This window comes from Cygnus atratus, chromosome 4 (assembly GCF_013377495.2).
Source record: "Cygnus atratus isolate AKBS03 ecotype Queensland, Australia chromosome 4, CAtr_DNAZoo_HiC_assembly, whole genome shotgun sequence".
NCBI classification, from domain to species: Eukaryota; Metazoa; Chordata; class Aves; order Anseriformes; family Anatidae; genus Cygnus; species Cygnus atratus.
The window spans coordinates 67,745,252-67,762,890 of NC_066365.1; the positions used below are offsets into that span (position 1 = coordinate 67,745,252).

The 17,639-nt window shown below is 43.8% G+C and overlaps 1 protein-coding gene across 1 annotated transcript in view; it reads right to left on the reverse strand.

The window, feature by feature from the left end:
- Nucleotides 1-14,181, reverse strand: part of HGFAC (HGF activator) — a 41,320-nt gene extending 27,139 nt beyond the window's left edge. Inside the window, exons 1-4 of the mRNA XM_035547146.2 lie at nucleotides 14,106-14,181; nucleotides 12,594-12,648; nucleotides 10,682-10,778; nucleotides 4,790-4,863 (exon numbers count right to left, since the gene is read on the reverse strand). Of these exons, the coding sequence (XP_035403039.1) occupies nucleotides 4,790-4,863; nucleotides 10,682-10,778; nucleotides 12,594-12,648; nucleotides 14,106-14,171 (292 nt within the window). The 5' untranslated portion in view covers nucleotides 14,172-14,181. The remainder of the gene's footprint in view (nucleotides 1-4,789; nucleotides 4,864-10,681; nucleotides 10,779-12,593; nucleotides 12,649-14,105) is intronic.
- Nucleotides 14,182-17,639: the final 3,458 nt, after the last annotated feature.

Here is a 17,639-nt window from a genome sequence, read left to right on the forward strand (position 1 = left end):
TTCTAAATCGTGGGAAAATAGGTTGGGAGAGGAGGGGGTGCACCAGGACGACTCTCTCAGCCCTGCGATGGAAGCTCTACTTCCATCAAAGCAAAAGTTGTGAGTCTTGCTGGCCACCTGGAGTTCCTGATTCCATACAGTATCCACATCTGTATCTCCCCTGAAGTCAACCAACATCACATTTTACACCTGTGGAAGCACTGGCCCAACAGCTTGTCTGCATTTCAATTCTTTTTGTTAAAGCTAGTCCAACTCTACAAGAGCAGCTGTAGAGTTACTCAATCCGAGTGCTCCTTCGGCTAGAGTGTGATCCTAAGCATGGGAGGTAACGTATGAAGACACAGGCACACGCATACAGAGCTGAGGTGAAGCACGAAAGGCAGATTGTGAATTTGGCTATGGCAGTGTAAATGTGAAGGTTCCCCTGCACTTATCAAAATATTTACTTCAGGACAGAGTGGTGTAATTGGTGTAAATACCAGCCTTGGGTGTATTCACTGGTAGTTTCACTCCAGGATAACATCAAGGGAAAGCAAGTAGAGGCAGTGATGATTCTCTTGTTCATGCTGCTTGATAGTTATGAAATTTGTAATGATGTAATGTTTCCTCAAAGGCAAATTCTGTATTTTCTATACCCATCAACTCTAGACCATGACTTGGTCTCCAGGCCATCTTCTGGTGCAGCAGTGCTCAGTACCCTCATTAAACTTGCAAAGAACATTTCCATTCCTTCCTTTCCTTTCCAGTCTGAGTCCTTCACTGTATCACACCCACACACTGCCAGACTTCCCCAGGCTATTCTGCATCCCTCCCCTCCTGTCCTGGAGCCTAGGACCAACTTGTACCTCTGAGAGGTGCTCCTAAACACACAGACAAGTCCCACCTCTCTGTAAGGAATCCTGCCCACCAGTAACCAGGGAGCACCAAGTCCCTGCTTGTTCAGCCAATGTCTAAAGCCACCCAGAATTACCGCCCCACTCTCATGGGAAAAACACTTTTGTGTTTGCTAGCAGTCACCTTGACTTCAGCTTCACCACTCTGAGGCTCTGCTGAATGAGCAGCAGCCTTGTCTTGCCTTTCTAACCGTATCTGCCCACAAAAACTTTCTGTTTCTGCCATCCACCTTTCCCAGGGGCTGCTCTTCCTCACAGCCCCCCCCTGCAGTGGTGCCTCTTCCTCCTGCCTGCGCAGCCCACACAGCACTAGTTCTCTAGTTCTTCTTTCCATATCAGTCCAAACATCTCTTAAAAAAGAACTTGGTGTCTGGCTGTCTGACATTTTTTTCCAAATCAGGGTTTTGGCCATTCGTCCAAGATTTCCAGACATTCAGCAGCCTGGGCAGAGCAGTAATATTAACAGACTGCCCAAGATCTGGAGGTCCCATACATAGGGGCATTGTGCATTTATGCCTATATACTTGTATATATATATGAGCTATGCATGCACAGCCTGGCCCATGTCCATGAAGGTGCTCACCTCGGGCAGATACTACACAAGCTCTCCAAAGGATTTCCGGGGCAGGAAAGGCAGATCCTCTAGAAACCTGAACAAATATCTCCCAAAGGCAGCGATAAAGCTCCTGCTAATTTCAGGGGGTTTTGAACAAGCGCTCCAGGTGTTGTTTCTGTGAGCTCTGGCTCTGTACTGCGCAGTGCTAACATCTCTCTCCAGCAGAGCCTTTATACCCAAGCTTAACTTCACCCTGCAGCTAAAGGCTCGTTGGTAAAACTTTCTCTGGAAGTTGGCAGAAGTATTCTTCTGGATCGATGCCTGAAATGCTTGCTTAACACTAACTTGTAAGCAGCTTCAATGGGTTCAAGTAGACTCCCCACGTACACAGGGCATTCTGGGCCTGGAGAGAGTCCATGCTTCAGTCTTTGATCCTTTCCGTCCCAGTTTGCACACTTCTCACCAGTCTCTCAGCCAAGGACATTTTCTCCCCCCAGAATTTCACTTTTTACTGCTTTTCATGTGCCTATAAAGCAGCTGAGACACCACCAAAAGTGTGATTAGGTTAGATTAATGGGATTCTTTTCATAATAAAATGGTATACTTTCTATGTTTAGAAGATCAGCATTATTCAGTTTGACTCCTGCCCTCTTCCCAGTTATTTTCGCCAACAAGTGAACTTCCCTCCCTTTGCTTGAAATTCCCTTCAGCCATTTTGCCACTCCTCCCTTTAGACCTCAACATCAACCTTTACACTTTAACCTATGACTGATGATCTGTTAAACCTTTTCCAAGTCCAAATACAGTGCCTGCTGCTTAAAAAAATATATTAAATAAATAAATACATAAATAAATAAAATATAACTATGCTAATAAACAAACAAACATTTCAATACTTTTATATTTAATTTTACAAAATCCTTAACACTTCTAGGAATAAAGTATTTTCTTTGTAACAGCCAGCAATGATCCCATCCCTCTCTTTCTTTTCCTTTTCTCTCTCACACATATAACTCTTGTTTTCTGGAGAACAAACAGTAACCAAGGCAAGCCCTTACTGGGGTTGTAGTACGCTGACAGCCCTCATCAAGAGGCAGGCTGGTGAGGTGCCTTTCTTTTTGCAAACCACCCTACAGAGAGCAACAGCTGAAAATGAGCTGGAGAGTCCCAAAAGGCTTGCTCACTTTGGAGACAGCTGCTCATGGGGCTGCCAGGACCACAGTGATGGGCAGGGAGAGGGACAGAGGTGGCACGAGGAACCCCTGGAGGAGCAGTGGGGAAAGGGGGAAGATGGAGGGCTCCCCAGCAAATCCATCCTCCACTGGGGAATGTCCCACCCTGGCCAAATGGACTGTCTTGGGTCCCAAAAGGATGCAAGTCCTATAAGCCCTGTGTTTTTTTGCATAGGAGGATCAGCAAGGGATGCCAGGGTGGCCTGGGACCCATTCACAGCAGTGAAGAAACAGCACAACAGAAACTCTATCCCCAAGACTACAGAGAGAAATGGAAAAGGGCTCGAAGATCTGTCCTGAGAAGAAATGGAGGGTGGAAATAAACACTATAAGGATGGGGAGAGACAAGAGAGAGGCAGGAACCCTCCTTTTATATTCACTTTAGGAAGAGCCCAGGGGCAGTTTTCAGGTGCCGGAGAACCACTGGTGGGGCTGGACCTGAGTTGTGCCTGCCAGGACGCTCACTAACATGGAAATGCAAAGCACAGGGCTTGGAGAGCTGCTTCCTCAGTCACTGAAACAGCCTCCTTCTATCAGCCAGGCACCACTGTGTCATGGTTTCACTGGAGGATTAAAATAGTCATGAGTTACTGTTTCCAACACTTCACCCTCTGGGAAGGCACCCATGAATAAGGAAGTGGAGCCTTCATGACCTGACTCTTGCAAGCATGAACTGTCTATGAAGTCTGTGTTCATGTCTGGCACACTTGCATTACAAAGGCACATGCACTGCTGCTTGTTTTGGGTTAGGCCATTTGTCTCTGATCTACTGTTGATCTGTTTTAAAGCCAGGCTGGAAAATAATTTAAAGTTGTTAAGTTTTAAATGATGATGCTGCATACTTCTTAATTTGAGACTCTCAGGATGATTCAGCCAGCATTGGCTTTTCAAGTGCTCTGGTAGATTGTAATATGTTTGACAATGAGTCTCCTGACAGGATGGAGAAATCCCTGCAAGGGCAAGGCAGATGTCCTTTGTTTGAAAGTGAGAAGGGAACATGCAAGGTTGTCCAGCCAGATTCCACAGACTAAACAAGACAGGTCACATCTGAAAGCAGCATCAAGGAGAACAGAGGAACATGATCAACATTTAAACACAGATCCAAAAATAGACATGGGGCATCAAGTCTGATCAGTGCTACACCTGATTTTTCAACACTGCTCTGTCACTGTATAAATTGAGAACTAGATGTGTATGTTCCTACAAAGTGAGTGAGTTAGATGCTTCAAAATGAATGTTAGATGCTGCCAAATGAGATCCCCAAGCAGCCAGCCCGTGAGGTTGGGGAGACAGCCTTGCAGGGGCCAGCCATCGAGGTAACGCTGAGGACAGGGATGCACGTTCCTCATAGGAATGCTTGAGACGTGGTGATTTCACCCACTGTGTCAATTAGGAGTGACTTAGATAGAAAGGAGAGTTTACCACAGATCTTGGCTTCTCATTTTAGACAGACTTTCACAATGAGGTAATCATAGCACTTGAGTGGGGTGATCCACATGAAGATGTAGCACTGCTCGGCTAAATAACCCTTTCCTTCTCCCTCAGTTCTCCTGCAATGAAGCACCTGTCCTCTTGTATTCTCTGAAGCAGCCCATAACCTAAGGAAGCCTGGTTTTGAAGGCCTACTCCTTACTCTGAGATCTTGAGGCAGGACAGCTGTAAAGTTATGGCTGTGTGTTGTACACAGTGTGAAATGTTTCTGTACCTTCTAAAAATTAATGCTCAAAGAGACAGAAAATGTAGCTGATTAGATGAGGGGGAAACTAAAAGGCACCTCCAAAGCACGAGGGAGGAGGAGAGGAGAGAGCTCAGCAGGAGCTCAGATTTCTGTATTGGCTCTGCCATAATTTCTCTCCGTGGCTTCGGGTTAGTCGACAGTGAATTAAAGACTCTGTGATACTCACAGCCTCATGGTTATGAATATTCAATGGCTATGAATTCACAGCTATGGTTATGCAGAGTCACAGAGAGACCCCAGAAATGGTTAGTGTGAAGGCTTATTCTGTGTACACCAAATAAAAGCTTCACAGAAGGCACTGTCCCCTCTTACTGTAGGTGGAAAAGTAGGATGCAGGTAAATGGCGTGACTAGGCAATGGCTTGCCTTACCTGGCTGCTCTTTGGACAACAACTTACAGTACCCCCACTTCCTGTCGCGGTCGTAGTTATGTGTTGTTGAACACCTGGAAAGAATTAGAGATGCAGCTTAGAGCAGCTTCAAACAGCATGGATGTTGCACCAGATGAAGCAAGAGGACCCCTCTCAATCACAGAGGATGAAGGGCAAGCATGGGAAGCTGTTTCACCCCGGCTGTTGTTGGAGCAATCTGTGCACAGAATATTGGGAATTTTGGCTTTAAATAAAGATCTTGCAGAGAAGATGCTTATGAGGGTTCAAAGGCTTAGGGCTACTACAGACCACTGTGCCCCTCAAAACATTGCTTCATTATAGCCAGGCACCTTCTTTTTGCTCTCAGTCCAGAAAGACCGAGAATACATTTTTACATTGAAACTACATGGCCTTTGCTCTTTGGCAATATGTAAATTCATACTTTTTTCCTAGTCAGCATGTTTCATTCAAACTCTCTCAACACCAGAGGAAAATATATGCCTTTTTGTTGTTGTTGTTGTTAAAGATGCTCTGCCCCATCTGTCTCTAAATACAGACTGAGATGTGGAAGCAGAACCTGAGATCCCCAATGAATCCTCCAGAAAAGGAAAAAAAAAATCTACTTTCCATTTCTAAGATTAGAAAACAAAAGACAGAAATAAAAACCAAAACCAAGGCCAATAGATTGTGTCTCCTTTATTCATTACAGAACTAGCCAAACAGGACCCAACCCATTTCTGATGCCTGCCAGTTACCTTTAATAATCTGTGGAGGCAGGAGACTGTCCGCAGAGGGACTTCCTCCTGGCTTGCAGCAGCAAACATATTTTGCACTCACTTCCTTTAAAGTATTTCTAATTTTTAGCTTGCCTGACAAAATGAGGAAATAACTGACGTATGGGTGGTTTCCAAAGGCACAGATAAACCCTCTACTTTCTGCAGAGCAGCACGTTGAATCCTGCACCCCACACTGCCTGTGAGAACCCTACCAAGGCACCATCCATCCAGACTTTGATGGTCACTTAGTCTGTGCACTTTTCTTGCCCTTATCTGTCTGTTGCCTCCAAGACTCATAGCACTCCTACGAGCATTAAGTTCATATTCCCCTCTTGCAGAGGTAGACTTACAGGTTTCCCCGAGGTCATGCAGGGAGTGTGTGACTGAACCGAGGCTGAACCTCAGAGGTCCACATCCTGTCCCAATATTCCATCCACCAAAATATCTTTCTTAACTGGACATGGCAGTAAGGGACACAGTTTAGGGACATGGTTTAGTGATAGGGCTCAGCAGGTCAGGTTAATGGTTGGACTTAATGAACTTGATGGTCTTTTCCAATCTAAACAATCAAATGGTTCTATGGTTCTGTAATAAATATTAGTTGTACCATCTGTCACCACATAGGGAAATGTGTAGCTACAGGGCATTGGAAGAAATAGAAGTTTGCTTTATTTAACATGTCAGATAATCTGGCTTTATTATTTGTATTTTCATCACACATTGAACCGTTGTGGTATTAAATTATCTTTCCACCCTAGGACCCCACAAGCTAGGTCAAAATTTTATTGTAGAGCACATCTGCTTTTTTAACTGCCCTACCTCACTTCTACTAGATGCTATGTGGTATTTAAAATGCTTTGGTTCCTATGGAGCGTCTGAATAGGCCATGTATGTTAAATTAGGTGACCTTAATCATATAAGGTGCATAAAAAGAAAGGTGCTTAGTATTCTAATGCAAAATAACTCAACACGTTCTTAAAGATGCTGCTTTCTCACAGGCAGTAAGGTCCATGCAATTCTGCTGGGAGTTGATGGAAATTTCCCTGTGCTCTTTTAAAGGATGGTCTACAGCACATGAAGATTACAGCGAGTTAAGTGCTTCTCAGCAGTGTACTACTTGTGTTACTGTTGGCAAAATGGCCTCAGACTTAACATTTCATTTGTGCCAGTAATGACGGGGAATGAGAGTTTTCTGACTGACATAATTATTGATTTAGCAGAGTGGTGTTACACTGAGCAGCATGGGGGAGGCAAATGAAAAAGGTTCTGCATACATCTAAAAGTAGAACTGAGTATTTGTCATAATGAATTTGAGCAAATTCCTGTCATTGAGGGGAAAATTATACAAGAAGTAATACTCTCTGGACTCTGTCCAGCAGGTGCCAAGTTAGAAGCAAATAGAGAACTCCATTTTTTCTTCCTAAAGGTTTTTTGTCGTAAGAGGTCCTGCCTTTGCTTCTTCCACTGGCTTCCTGCAACCCATTGATCCTCCCACCTAAAGCTCTTCACAACCTGTCCCCTCATTCCCTATCACCTCACAATGACTACAAAGACATTAATCCTGCCCTGGGCCACCAGGCTGCCTCCTCAGTGCCAGGCTTCCTGTACATTTGTATAGGTTTTTTATATTCTGCCACGTTTCTCTTACTGTTTGGGACAAGCTCAGCACATCCTCAAAGCTACCTCACTATTTTCCCTCCTTTCCTTTTTCATGTGTTATTCCCTGGGAGGCTTTCCAAAAATGTGATAACATTTTGGTCTTTCACAGGATGTTGCCTCTAGCAGTCAGACCAGCCAATATCAGCTTATTTCTTTGTGCTGGTTTTACTTATGCTCGCTCTCAAAATTTATGTAAAGACAAACGTCTTTACATCAGCCTGTCACATAAAATTGTTAACGAAAAAGTGAAAACTTAAATACACAGATATGGAATTACACCAGAATCAGTAGTAGTACACTACTGCTAGGGGTTGATTAAACCAACACTTTAACGTATGTGCGATAAACAACATGGGAATGGAATCAGGAATGGACAGACAAAAATGGTGGATCACAGATGTGGCCTAACTGACAGGTAGAACAAATGGAAGAAGGGCTATTTTACCCATTGGGAGCATTTTGGGAGCCTTAATAATAAAACCTTTTGGAGACCATACAAAGCACCAAGCTGGAGCCAGATGGGTGCAAGGAAAGAGCTCCGTGGTCATGCCTGGTGCTATCACCGTGTTTGAGGCATGGAGGTTCCCTCTGGCCTCCTTATGCATTGTCCTGGCCATGAGAGATGGCCTGACTTTGCCAAAAACCACCAAAGCAACCACCACCAGCACCAGCAGAAACAAAAGCCCGATGCTTGGTGTCTCCTGGCTCACCCAGCATGTCTTTCTCCTTTCATCAACTGCCATAAACCTTCCAGCTTGAAATTCATTACCTTTTGCCAGCTGGCCAAAAAGCCCCCTTTGGAGGGCTTGAGCAGGATCTCAGGGGAGCTCATCCCACCACTGGCGAAAGGGACAGGGTGCTGGCAGCAGCCCTGCAGCCTCAGGGTTGGCTCAGTCACAGTTCAGACCAGCCACCACATTTGCTCTCACAGGTGTCCCTGGGACTTTCACCCCCATTTTGTCCATCCCTACACTGCTTTGTGTTTCTGGAAGTGGGAATGAGCTTCACCACCAGTTCCAGCTAATTTTTTTCTCTAACACAAAGGGCAAATTTACATGACATCTTTAGTACCTGGTAAGAGAATGCTAAATAGGAATTTATCTGTGAAAACAGATTATAATTAAAGGGGAATGCAATACAGGATGCTGTTAAAGGAAGTTTGTTATTTGAGTACTGCAATTATTTTGTCTTCTTTCCTGTGTTTTCAATAAATATTTATAAAGATACAACATTGTTTGTTGCACGCAGAGTTAAGTAGGGAGAGGTTTCTGCAGTCATTTTGAAATGTTTAATGCTAGAAATCATCAAGGTCATGTCTGATCTTCTTACTACATTCAGTCCTTTTAATCAACATCTCAGCTTTCATAAGTGAGATATTCTGCATTGTGTTGAGATAGACACTGATCTTAAATGCTTTCTGAAGCAGGACTGTCTTTTTATTAAACCTAATATGATGGGTTAGCGCATGATATCTGTGCCATAGGTAGTGTAAAAATGCACGTAACTAAACTAAAGCCAATGGAAGCAGGCTTTGGCTCATGGTATAAAGTCTGGCCTTGAGTCATGCCTTAAGGTTTGACCTGAGGAGTATGAACATGTACTCATTAAGTGCATACTCTAGCACTCTCTTGGGCTTGATCAAGCACAGAAAGCCAATTATTACAGAGAACCCTTGCAGACTAAGCAAAGTATCTAAAAAGGAGCAATTTCTCCCAGTCTGGTCTCATTCCCAAGAGGCAGGTGGCTCCCAGCCTCCCACCATCTCCATCCTTGCTTGCAGCTCATGGGCAGACAGGAGCAGGAAGCAGCTGAGCCTTGCCCTCGCCTGTCTGTCCCCTGGGACCAGTCCTTCACCATCAGCCCTGTGTGGGCTGGTGCCAACGCACACAAACATGCACAGAACACATTTCCCAACTGTTCCTCAGGGCTCTGTTCCTGGCATCTGTGTGCCTAAAGTCACACACTGCGTTGCTTTTATCTTATGAAAGAAGAGTAAACACTAGCCAGAAGGTCAGCCATGGGGTTAAATGGCCTGTCAAAACCAAACAGCTCCAGCTGCCCTCTTCATCTACCTGCTTGTAAATAAATGGCTTTTAAAAAAATAGGAAGTACAACTGCAAAGTGTCCAAGGTCAGCTCTAAAGTATGCTTTAACCTTGGATCCCATACATTCACAGGTTTTCCATTTCTGTAGCCTAACTGGCTAAAAACAAATACACAGAGTGTCACGTATTAACAAGACTCATTTTAAACATTGTGTGAGATTAAGTGGGTCCAAAGGTCAAGCTCATTGTGGCTGCAGTCCATCAAGGACAGGCTTCACACTAGATAATTATTCCAGTTCCCTTCCTTTAATGATGACATTCTTGAATCCTTGAGGTGTTTCTTGTCTGGATTGTATCTTTGGATGCTGAGGACAATCAGATACGCTCTCCTAACCTGAAGCTCTGTGTCCATTTGCAACACATGTTGTGTTGTTTCTATTACACCAACCCTTGCACTTGAAACAGATGTACCATCGGAAAGACAATAAAGATCCTAAAAAAATTAGTGCAGCATAAAACCTGCAAGTTCTGTCCCACATGGGCCAACAATACACACTCTATAAAACATCTACATCCTGAAAACATGTATGTATATGCCTTTCACATAGGTCATCTGTGCATATATTCTCACATTACTGGTGCCCACATTACTGGTGCCCATATACTCCCTGCTTTGTTGCCTTTGGTCTCTGTTAATACACTCCTTAGACAGGTTTGTCTGCAAGTTAGTCTTGTTTATTCAGTGCTTGCTGCAGTAGGGTTCCCACCTGACTGCCCTTAACACTAAATGAATAACGAATACTAACAACTTCCATGTGTGAAAGAACAACCTTTGCTCAAAATTAGGAGACCTGGTCTTAAACATACTAGTAGAATAAATCTCTACTCCGGAGTAATGCACCATGCAAAAGGAGCCTGGTGCCAATCAGAATAGAAATTAGAGATATGGGGAAAAAGCCAACTTCCCTCAAAAATCAGCTTGTCCCTGCTGCACTACAAGTACAGCCCACAAAAATCAACCAATTCCTTAACAGAGTGTCACTTCTTACAGGTGGTCGTATCTCTCCCTTGGCCTTCAGCAGAGGGTTGCTACCTGGCAGTTCCTCATGCTGGCTCGTTCTGTACCAGCTCTCCCCACTGATATAATTGCAATTCCAATCTGAAGGCCAAGGAAAAAAACATTTCTGCAATTGTTGAAATTTATGTGGCCCTGGGGACCCCACAACTGGATTCACCCCCCCTTTGTGCACGAATATTGATCCAAGGATCATGAGTATCAGCAGAGGAACAGCATTGCCCTCAGTGGGCACAAGAACAACCCCATGTTAATTATTACAAAAACAAGATTAAAATACTAAAAGCATGACGCTTTCATTTGAACATTGTCTTCATTTGTGAAGAATGTTAACTTACCATTTCTTTCGGGAAAATATATTTGATAAACAAGAATGGTAAAGCCTTCCGCCATACCGGAAAGGAAATTTGCATAAATTTCCATCCTCTGTAAACACTGCAATACAAGAATAAAAGCCTCATCATACACTTGAACACCAGCCCACAGGTGTATATATACATATTGTATGTTATTATACGAAATTGTAAAGATAGGTAACTTCAGGTTTTTCAGCTGTGCTTTGGATTCTGTGTCTTTGCAACTTTTAGTGCATAAGAAGAGGCCAAAAATCCTACATAATGACTAAGTCAACAGAGAGCAATGGGCTGTGTGGTAAAGATCGCAGATCATTTCAAGCTCGAAATACATTACTATTTCTGGTACAGCAAATGCCAATTATATTCATTAATCGCAATTTTCATTTCTAATCACAGAGTATTGTAATAGCATATTAGATTGATTTCTGAAGTAGTATCCTTTCAGGCTACCTTTCGCTTTGTAACATCTGTTTAAAACAATTAAGGCACCAGGCAGTACAAACTGAAATAGAAACAGCCAGGGGAAAGAAGGTTTTAAAGGTTGTGGGGAAAGGTTAGGGGGTGATGGATAATTCTGTATCCCTTTGGGATAAATGGAGATAAATCAGTGGGACTGGTGTCTGAAAAGGGCAAGTTTCACGTTTGCCAAGTCAGCGACAGTTTTGTAAGGATGGGTGGAGGGAGTCTAACAGAAAAAAATCCTTCAAGATGAGTGTTGAGAATGAAAGAGACTGAAGATAATAAAAGACAATGGAAAACTGTCAGAGCTTATTTTAACCATTAAACTAAAAGCAATCCATTCTGAGAACCAGGAGCATGAATGGGAAGCCAACTGCTGTTGTAGGTGAGAAATGGGGCATACAACCAAGTCTGCAGCACAGCATGTTTCCATTTCTTGGTGACGATGTGCAATGGCTCCACATCCTGAGCTTACCCTGCAGTCACAGCTGGAGCTCCTGCACACTCTTGCAATATCTGTTAACCCTTTCAAGCCCTGACATATCATCTCAAAGAGCTGCTGGGGCCAGTTGTTAGCACTATGGAAAAAAGTAACCCAGCCTTGTGGTCCTAGCCCTTTCTGGCCAATTGGAATTACAGTCACCCCAACACTTCTGCATTGCCACTGCAAAATAGCTTCCACAAGACCCTTTGCTATCACTTTTTGAAACTTGGTTTTCATTATCTGAACGAATTGGGTAAATGTTCAGATATTTACCTTAGCTGCCTGATAGTTCCCGTTATATGTAGCAAGGACAGTTGTGAAAACACATCCAGCCAGAAGACATATTCCATCCCATAGGTCATTAAAAGACTGTTCTAAGCTATAAAGGCACCACTAATGGTCCAATTCATATAATCCATAATGGCAAAAGCACAGGGCAATAAAAGCTTTAAAACTGGAAGTCTGCAGTGCCTGCACACAGCCAGGACATCTGATTTTTAAGGTGACATCTAAATAAAGGCAGTGCAGCAAATTGCATGGTACTCAAACCCTCCTCTCACACAGAGATCAAGGACTGTGGCAGAAACTGAACCCATACATACAAAGAGCTCATGTACTTTAAAGTGTAGGGCAGACACAGCTCTGATTAAAATAAAGGGAGTTGCACATCTACAGCCTGACTGTGTTGTGAAAAAAAATAAGTCACACCAGCTCAAAAAAATGAAAATCCCATCAGCACCTTCGCATTAATCCCCACCTGAAGGGAAATTATCTGAGATGCCTGAGCTAATCCCAAATTCACCTCTATGCAGACATTAATATTGTCATAACCATTCCATAATCCTTATTCATGTTGAAACAAGGACAGGCTTACTACCAGCTTGCACAGCATGGATGCAGACAGACAGATCATTCTTACTGTCAGGAAACCTATTGGATTTGACTTAGTACCTTGTGGGTGAGCGAACTCATGTTTTGAGCCTCTTCCTGCCCCAGATTTGTAGTGCTACAAAGAGAAAAAGAGAATGTGGATTGGAGAGAGAAATTCACACTGGGAACCATCCTGTACAGATAAACATGCTTTCCAAGGTGCCCTCAAACTGTGTTTCTCTCAGTTCTTCTGCAAAGATCTCATTATTTGCACCTGATTTTAGCTGAGGCACAACTTGATGAACCAGGATAGGTAAACACTGGCTAGTGAAAGGTCTCTGTTAAACCAGGAAAACACAGAAGGCTGAAGCCCTGCTCCATTTTGTCTTTCTACTGCCAAGAGACACATGGCCTGTTTCCCTGCAGAACACATATATGCATTTTGGGGCCAGCTCACAGCTACAAATAATATTTTTTTATTTTTTTTTGAAAAGTCAAAATTCTGACTTTTCCTTCCGTTTAGCTGTATCCCCCAGGACATTAGCTAAAAAAAGCAAACTCTGCTCTATCTGGGTTCGCCAATCAGCAAGCAAAGAACACTAGGCTGAGCTGATTTGAAGCCACAGGAAATAATAAAAAGGGTAATAGACCTAAAATGTTGCTGCCACCAAAGGTGCTGACAGCTGAACCATAGAAAGATAAAAATATAATGAAAGCAGTCAAGGAAGCAGCGCATCATGAACATAGAGCTGTGCAGAAAATGTAGTAAGCAAGCAGTAAAGCCAAGCTGTTGCTAAGATATATAGGTAGGCTTGAACAGTTCTGGGGAAGAAAATTTTTGCACTTGCCCTCTGCACTAATTCTGTCTGCACTGGGAAGTCCCTGGTGGCTTCAGCCAAGGCTGATCTTTGTCCTAGGCACCGTGAATGTCCCTCTCTGCTCCGACCTACAGTGTCTATGGAAATACTTCTGGTGATAAAAGACTAACCGTGACACACACAAGTGTGGGTGAGGGCTATCAGCTGAGCAGCTAGGCCATGGTGGATGCCAGGCCACAGTGGAGTTCAAGCAAACTGGCAAAGTCAACCTGGCATGGCCATGCAGTGCCACAGCTGCCTTGCAGACATCCCCCAAAAAGGACACAAAATGTGTTTAAAACACTGATGGGCATGTCACAAAAACAGTAATAGGAGGAGATGGTTACCATCAGGTTGTTACCAGCTAGCAGCAAAGCCTGGTGGGGTAGCACTCTCTTTCCATGCTATTGCAGGTACCTGCTTGCATCAACACACTTTTGAGATGCATTTTCAAAGTATTGCAACTTTGGTAGTCCCTGCTCCCCCTCACTCTTCCCCCTAGCGAGCATGCACATGAGCAATTGCTTTAAATGTATAAGGACGAGCTATCCTACAGGCCCCTGGTTAGTCAGCATTGCTGTGAGCCCTGATCTAACAAACCCATTTTGTGTTTCACCCGAAGAGCTCTTCCCTTCCGTCTGGCCAGCGGCATCACTCATTCAGCCCCTGGGCAACATCGTCCTGCCAGGCAGCACGTAGGAGATCAGCCACTCCAAAGCAGAGGAATCACACTTACCATCCTCAAACAGTCACCACTCAGAGCCAGGGCCAAGACAAGAGTGAAAGTAGCACAGGCTTTCATCCTCACTCTCCTCTCACAAAGGTTTTGCCTGGCAGAAGGAAGCTTCCAGGGCTGGGCTGGAGCAGGAGGGTGAATCAGCAAGGAGCTTTCGCAAGGCACTGTGATTTACTTGACTTTAGGGTATTTTAGTTTTCTAAGTAAGCAGAGCTCTTACCGTTAATCATTAATGTCTTTGTGGGTAGATAGGAATGTCATGGAGTGAGATACTCTGCCTAAACCACAGGGAGCAAAGAGGTTACAAAGTGCCTGTCCCTCTCTGATAAACAGCAGTGCCCTCCCTTCCCTCCCCTGGGCTTATTAAGTGGCTAAGGGCACCTCCAGAACAGCTGATCCAATGTTGCCTGTAACAGAAATCATTTAGCACCCAGTCACTTCCCATCTTCCCTTCACAAGCTAATTAAAAGCATGGTATAGCAATAACAGGGAGCTCCCAACAAGCCCACTCAGGAAACAACATTGCATTGCAAAATATGGAATAGATCAATGCCAGTATCAGACAGAGGAATTACTCATTAACAGATGGTTACCTGCACAGCTGTGACTTACAACAACAGCCCTGCAGAGCAATAGACTGGGAAAACTAAAAGGAGAGAGAACACACAGCACTGACAAAACAGTCGGTGTACCAAAAATCTCCCTTCTGCAGCCACCTGAGCAAAACCATCTGTCCAGCAAGTGCTTGGCCACGATAGCTGCACAGAAGCTCTTCTAATGGGGAGGCAGAGTATTGCTAAAACTGAGATTTCACCAGTAGAGGCTGTTCCAGCCCCACCTTGCCCCACAACCAAAATCCACAGGTTTGGCTGGTATAACTGTGCCTGTGCTCCAGGCTCTTGCCAGCCATCTGCTGTCAATCAGGGACCGCACCTCTTCACACCCTAAATCCACAGAGCCACAGCAGCAGAAGGAATAACATAGCCCTTGCTTAAGTTTTCTTCTGCCCTTTGAAGTTTCACCAGCACAGCTATGGAAGGGGCGTGATTTTTTGTTTTACCCCAACACGACAATGGCATTAAGGCCCTGGGACTGAGAGGCACAATTTTTCTATGACGGTTTATCATGTTGGAGGGAATTTCCACTGGATGTGCTATCACGCTGCTGTGTCTGTCATCACAGTAATAGCTCTTGTTAGTACAATTATGCAGATATAGAATTATAGACAAAACTTTCCTACTGTCAGTAAGGCTTCAAACAGCAGGAACCACATAAATTTGAGACTGTCTCCTTCAAAATCCAGCAAAGAGCAAACAAGCAGAAAAAGATTATGCCATTATGCATTGTTTGTTGGCTGAAGATTTGAAATTTAAAAAAGCTTCAGAATGGACTCACAGAACATATCTGCCTAATTTTTCCTCTTTTTACAAATAGGAAATAAGAGGTAGAGACAGTCTGGTCTGTCTGGAGACACCTAGCAAAGCTGGAACACAGGTTTCCACTTCCTACCCTCATTCCTGACTTAGGTCATTAGATTTCAGTCTAGTAATTCCTATCCAATGACTCGTAGACATCTCTTAGCATCTAGGCTCCTAAATTGTGGAGGGGGCGAAGGGGGTAGAGGGGAGCCATTGGTTGGTGTTCCATCCAAAGTCCCCAAAAGCTCTGCAGAAAGAGAGGAGAGTGAGGACTGGACAGCAAGAGAAGGAGGAAGATGCTTCTTTAACACTAAAAATCTCCTTCCACCCATTTCCAGAATAAAAACCATCCACTTCTGGAACCAAAAACATTTCAGTGGTGACCAAGACAGGCTGTAGGAAAGCTTTTTCGTATATCTAAAATGAAGAAAATAGAAAAAGAAATGATTTGTCCCCCTTCAGTGTGTCTGCTCCTGGTTGCTGTCTGTTGGCACTGAACTACAACCAAGAGTTGCAGAACGTCTTTCTGGGGAGTCACAACTCTAAGCTTTTCGCTGAAACTGGTTCCTTAATACAAGGGAAAGAAAGAAGCAACACCAGGGATGTTGCAGGCAGAAAGCAAAAGAAGACATCAAAGCAAGCAGTTGCCATGGCTGCTTCCAGGAGCCACCCAAGGAGCACCACCATGTAATGGGAATCACCTCTGAGCTCTGAATCACCCAACGGTGATTTCAGGGTTCAGACAGATATGAACCACCAAAAAGCCCTAACTACTACAGGAACACTGCCTGCATTGGTTCAGCAGAGAGGTGTCTGAGCAGATCTTACTGCTACAGAGATAAAGCAAAATTTGAGATTTTTTTTAAAAATAATGTTAAGTGATTAGTGACCCTATGGCTTATTTATAACCAGGAGAAAGTCTGCCTGCCTTTGTCAGGCTTTTTCTAGAATCTGTAAAAAGCATTTTTTAAGAGGAAGAAATATTTAATTGGCAAGGAGCTACTCAGAAAACTGGAGATTCAATTTTGGTATTGAATTCTTAGAAACCTCACAGGGCATTGGGAACTTGAGACTTCATGAGAATGAAGAACATGGGAGGCTGCAGATATTTGTGTCTTTCCACCTGAAGTTTTCAGTCATGAGCAGCACAAGAAGCATGCATACAGGGACACTTTGGGAACAGATCTGGGGAGAGAGAGTTCAGATGTGTTAACATCCATAATCCTTTACACAGTGCTGGGTGAGCTGGGAGGGACCCCAAAGGCACCAAGGAGGGAGGACAGCCCTTCCCAGCACATGTTCATGCCTAACTCTTTAACTCTCTCCTTTAGAGAATCCAGCTGCACAGGGCTTCCAGCATGAAAATAACAGAAATGGGTACAAAATCAGCAGCACAGAACTTAGGACTCTCCAGCAAGTGCAACCTACTTTATTTACTCATGTACACTGGTGCCGCAATCCCGGGTGCTCAGGCAGTTTACAGGAATTGCAGTGTGACCTCGGGACTCGACTAACCAGAGACGGAGGCAGAGCACCACACGACGACCCATGGGTCAGGCAGGTCAGCACGCCGAGCTGCTCTCCTCTGCCTTCCCAAACCACTTCGTCTGTGACTCATCATTTCCAGCATACTGCAGGAAACTTTCCCTAAAGGGAGAAAACAGTTGTGTGTGGACAGAGCAGATATCATAACATCAACAAGAGAAGCAGTGATGTGGAAACAGTTCCTATCACTCTCAGGATAAAGTCCCTAATGTTAAATTTCAGAATTCTTTTAGTGCCTGTTTCAGTTGAGGCTCCATAAAAGACTGAGAATATATATATATATATATATATCTCGTCAGTGTTTATGTTATAAATAGAGGAATATTTATGTTATAAATAGAGGAATAAATTATGTTATAAATAGAGGAAATCTGAAAATAGGAAATAGAGGAAAGACCTGGTGTTGGAGCAATGTTATTTGGCAGCATCAAAGCATGGGGCCTGTATTGCAGCTCGTTCCAATAGTGAAACTGCAGCTAGAGTCTGGTTCTTGTTTTCTTAGAAAATTCCATTTTCCTTTTAAAAAAAGGCATGTCCTGATTCTTAAATTCACTGCACATAATATTGAACA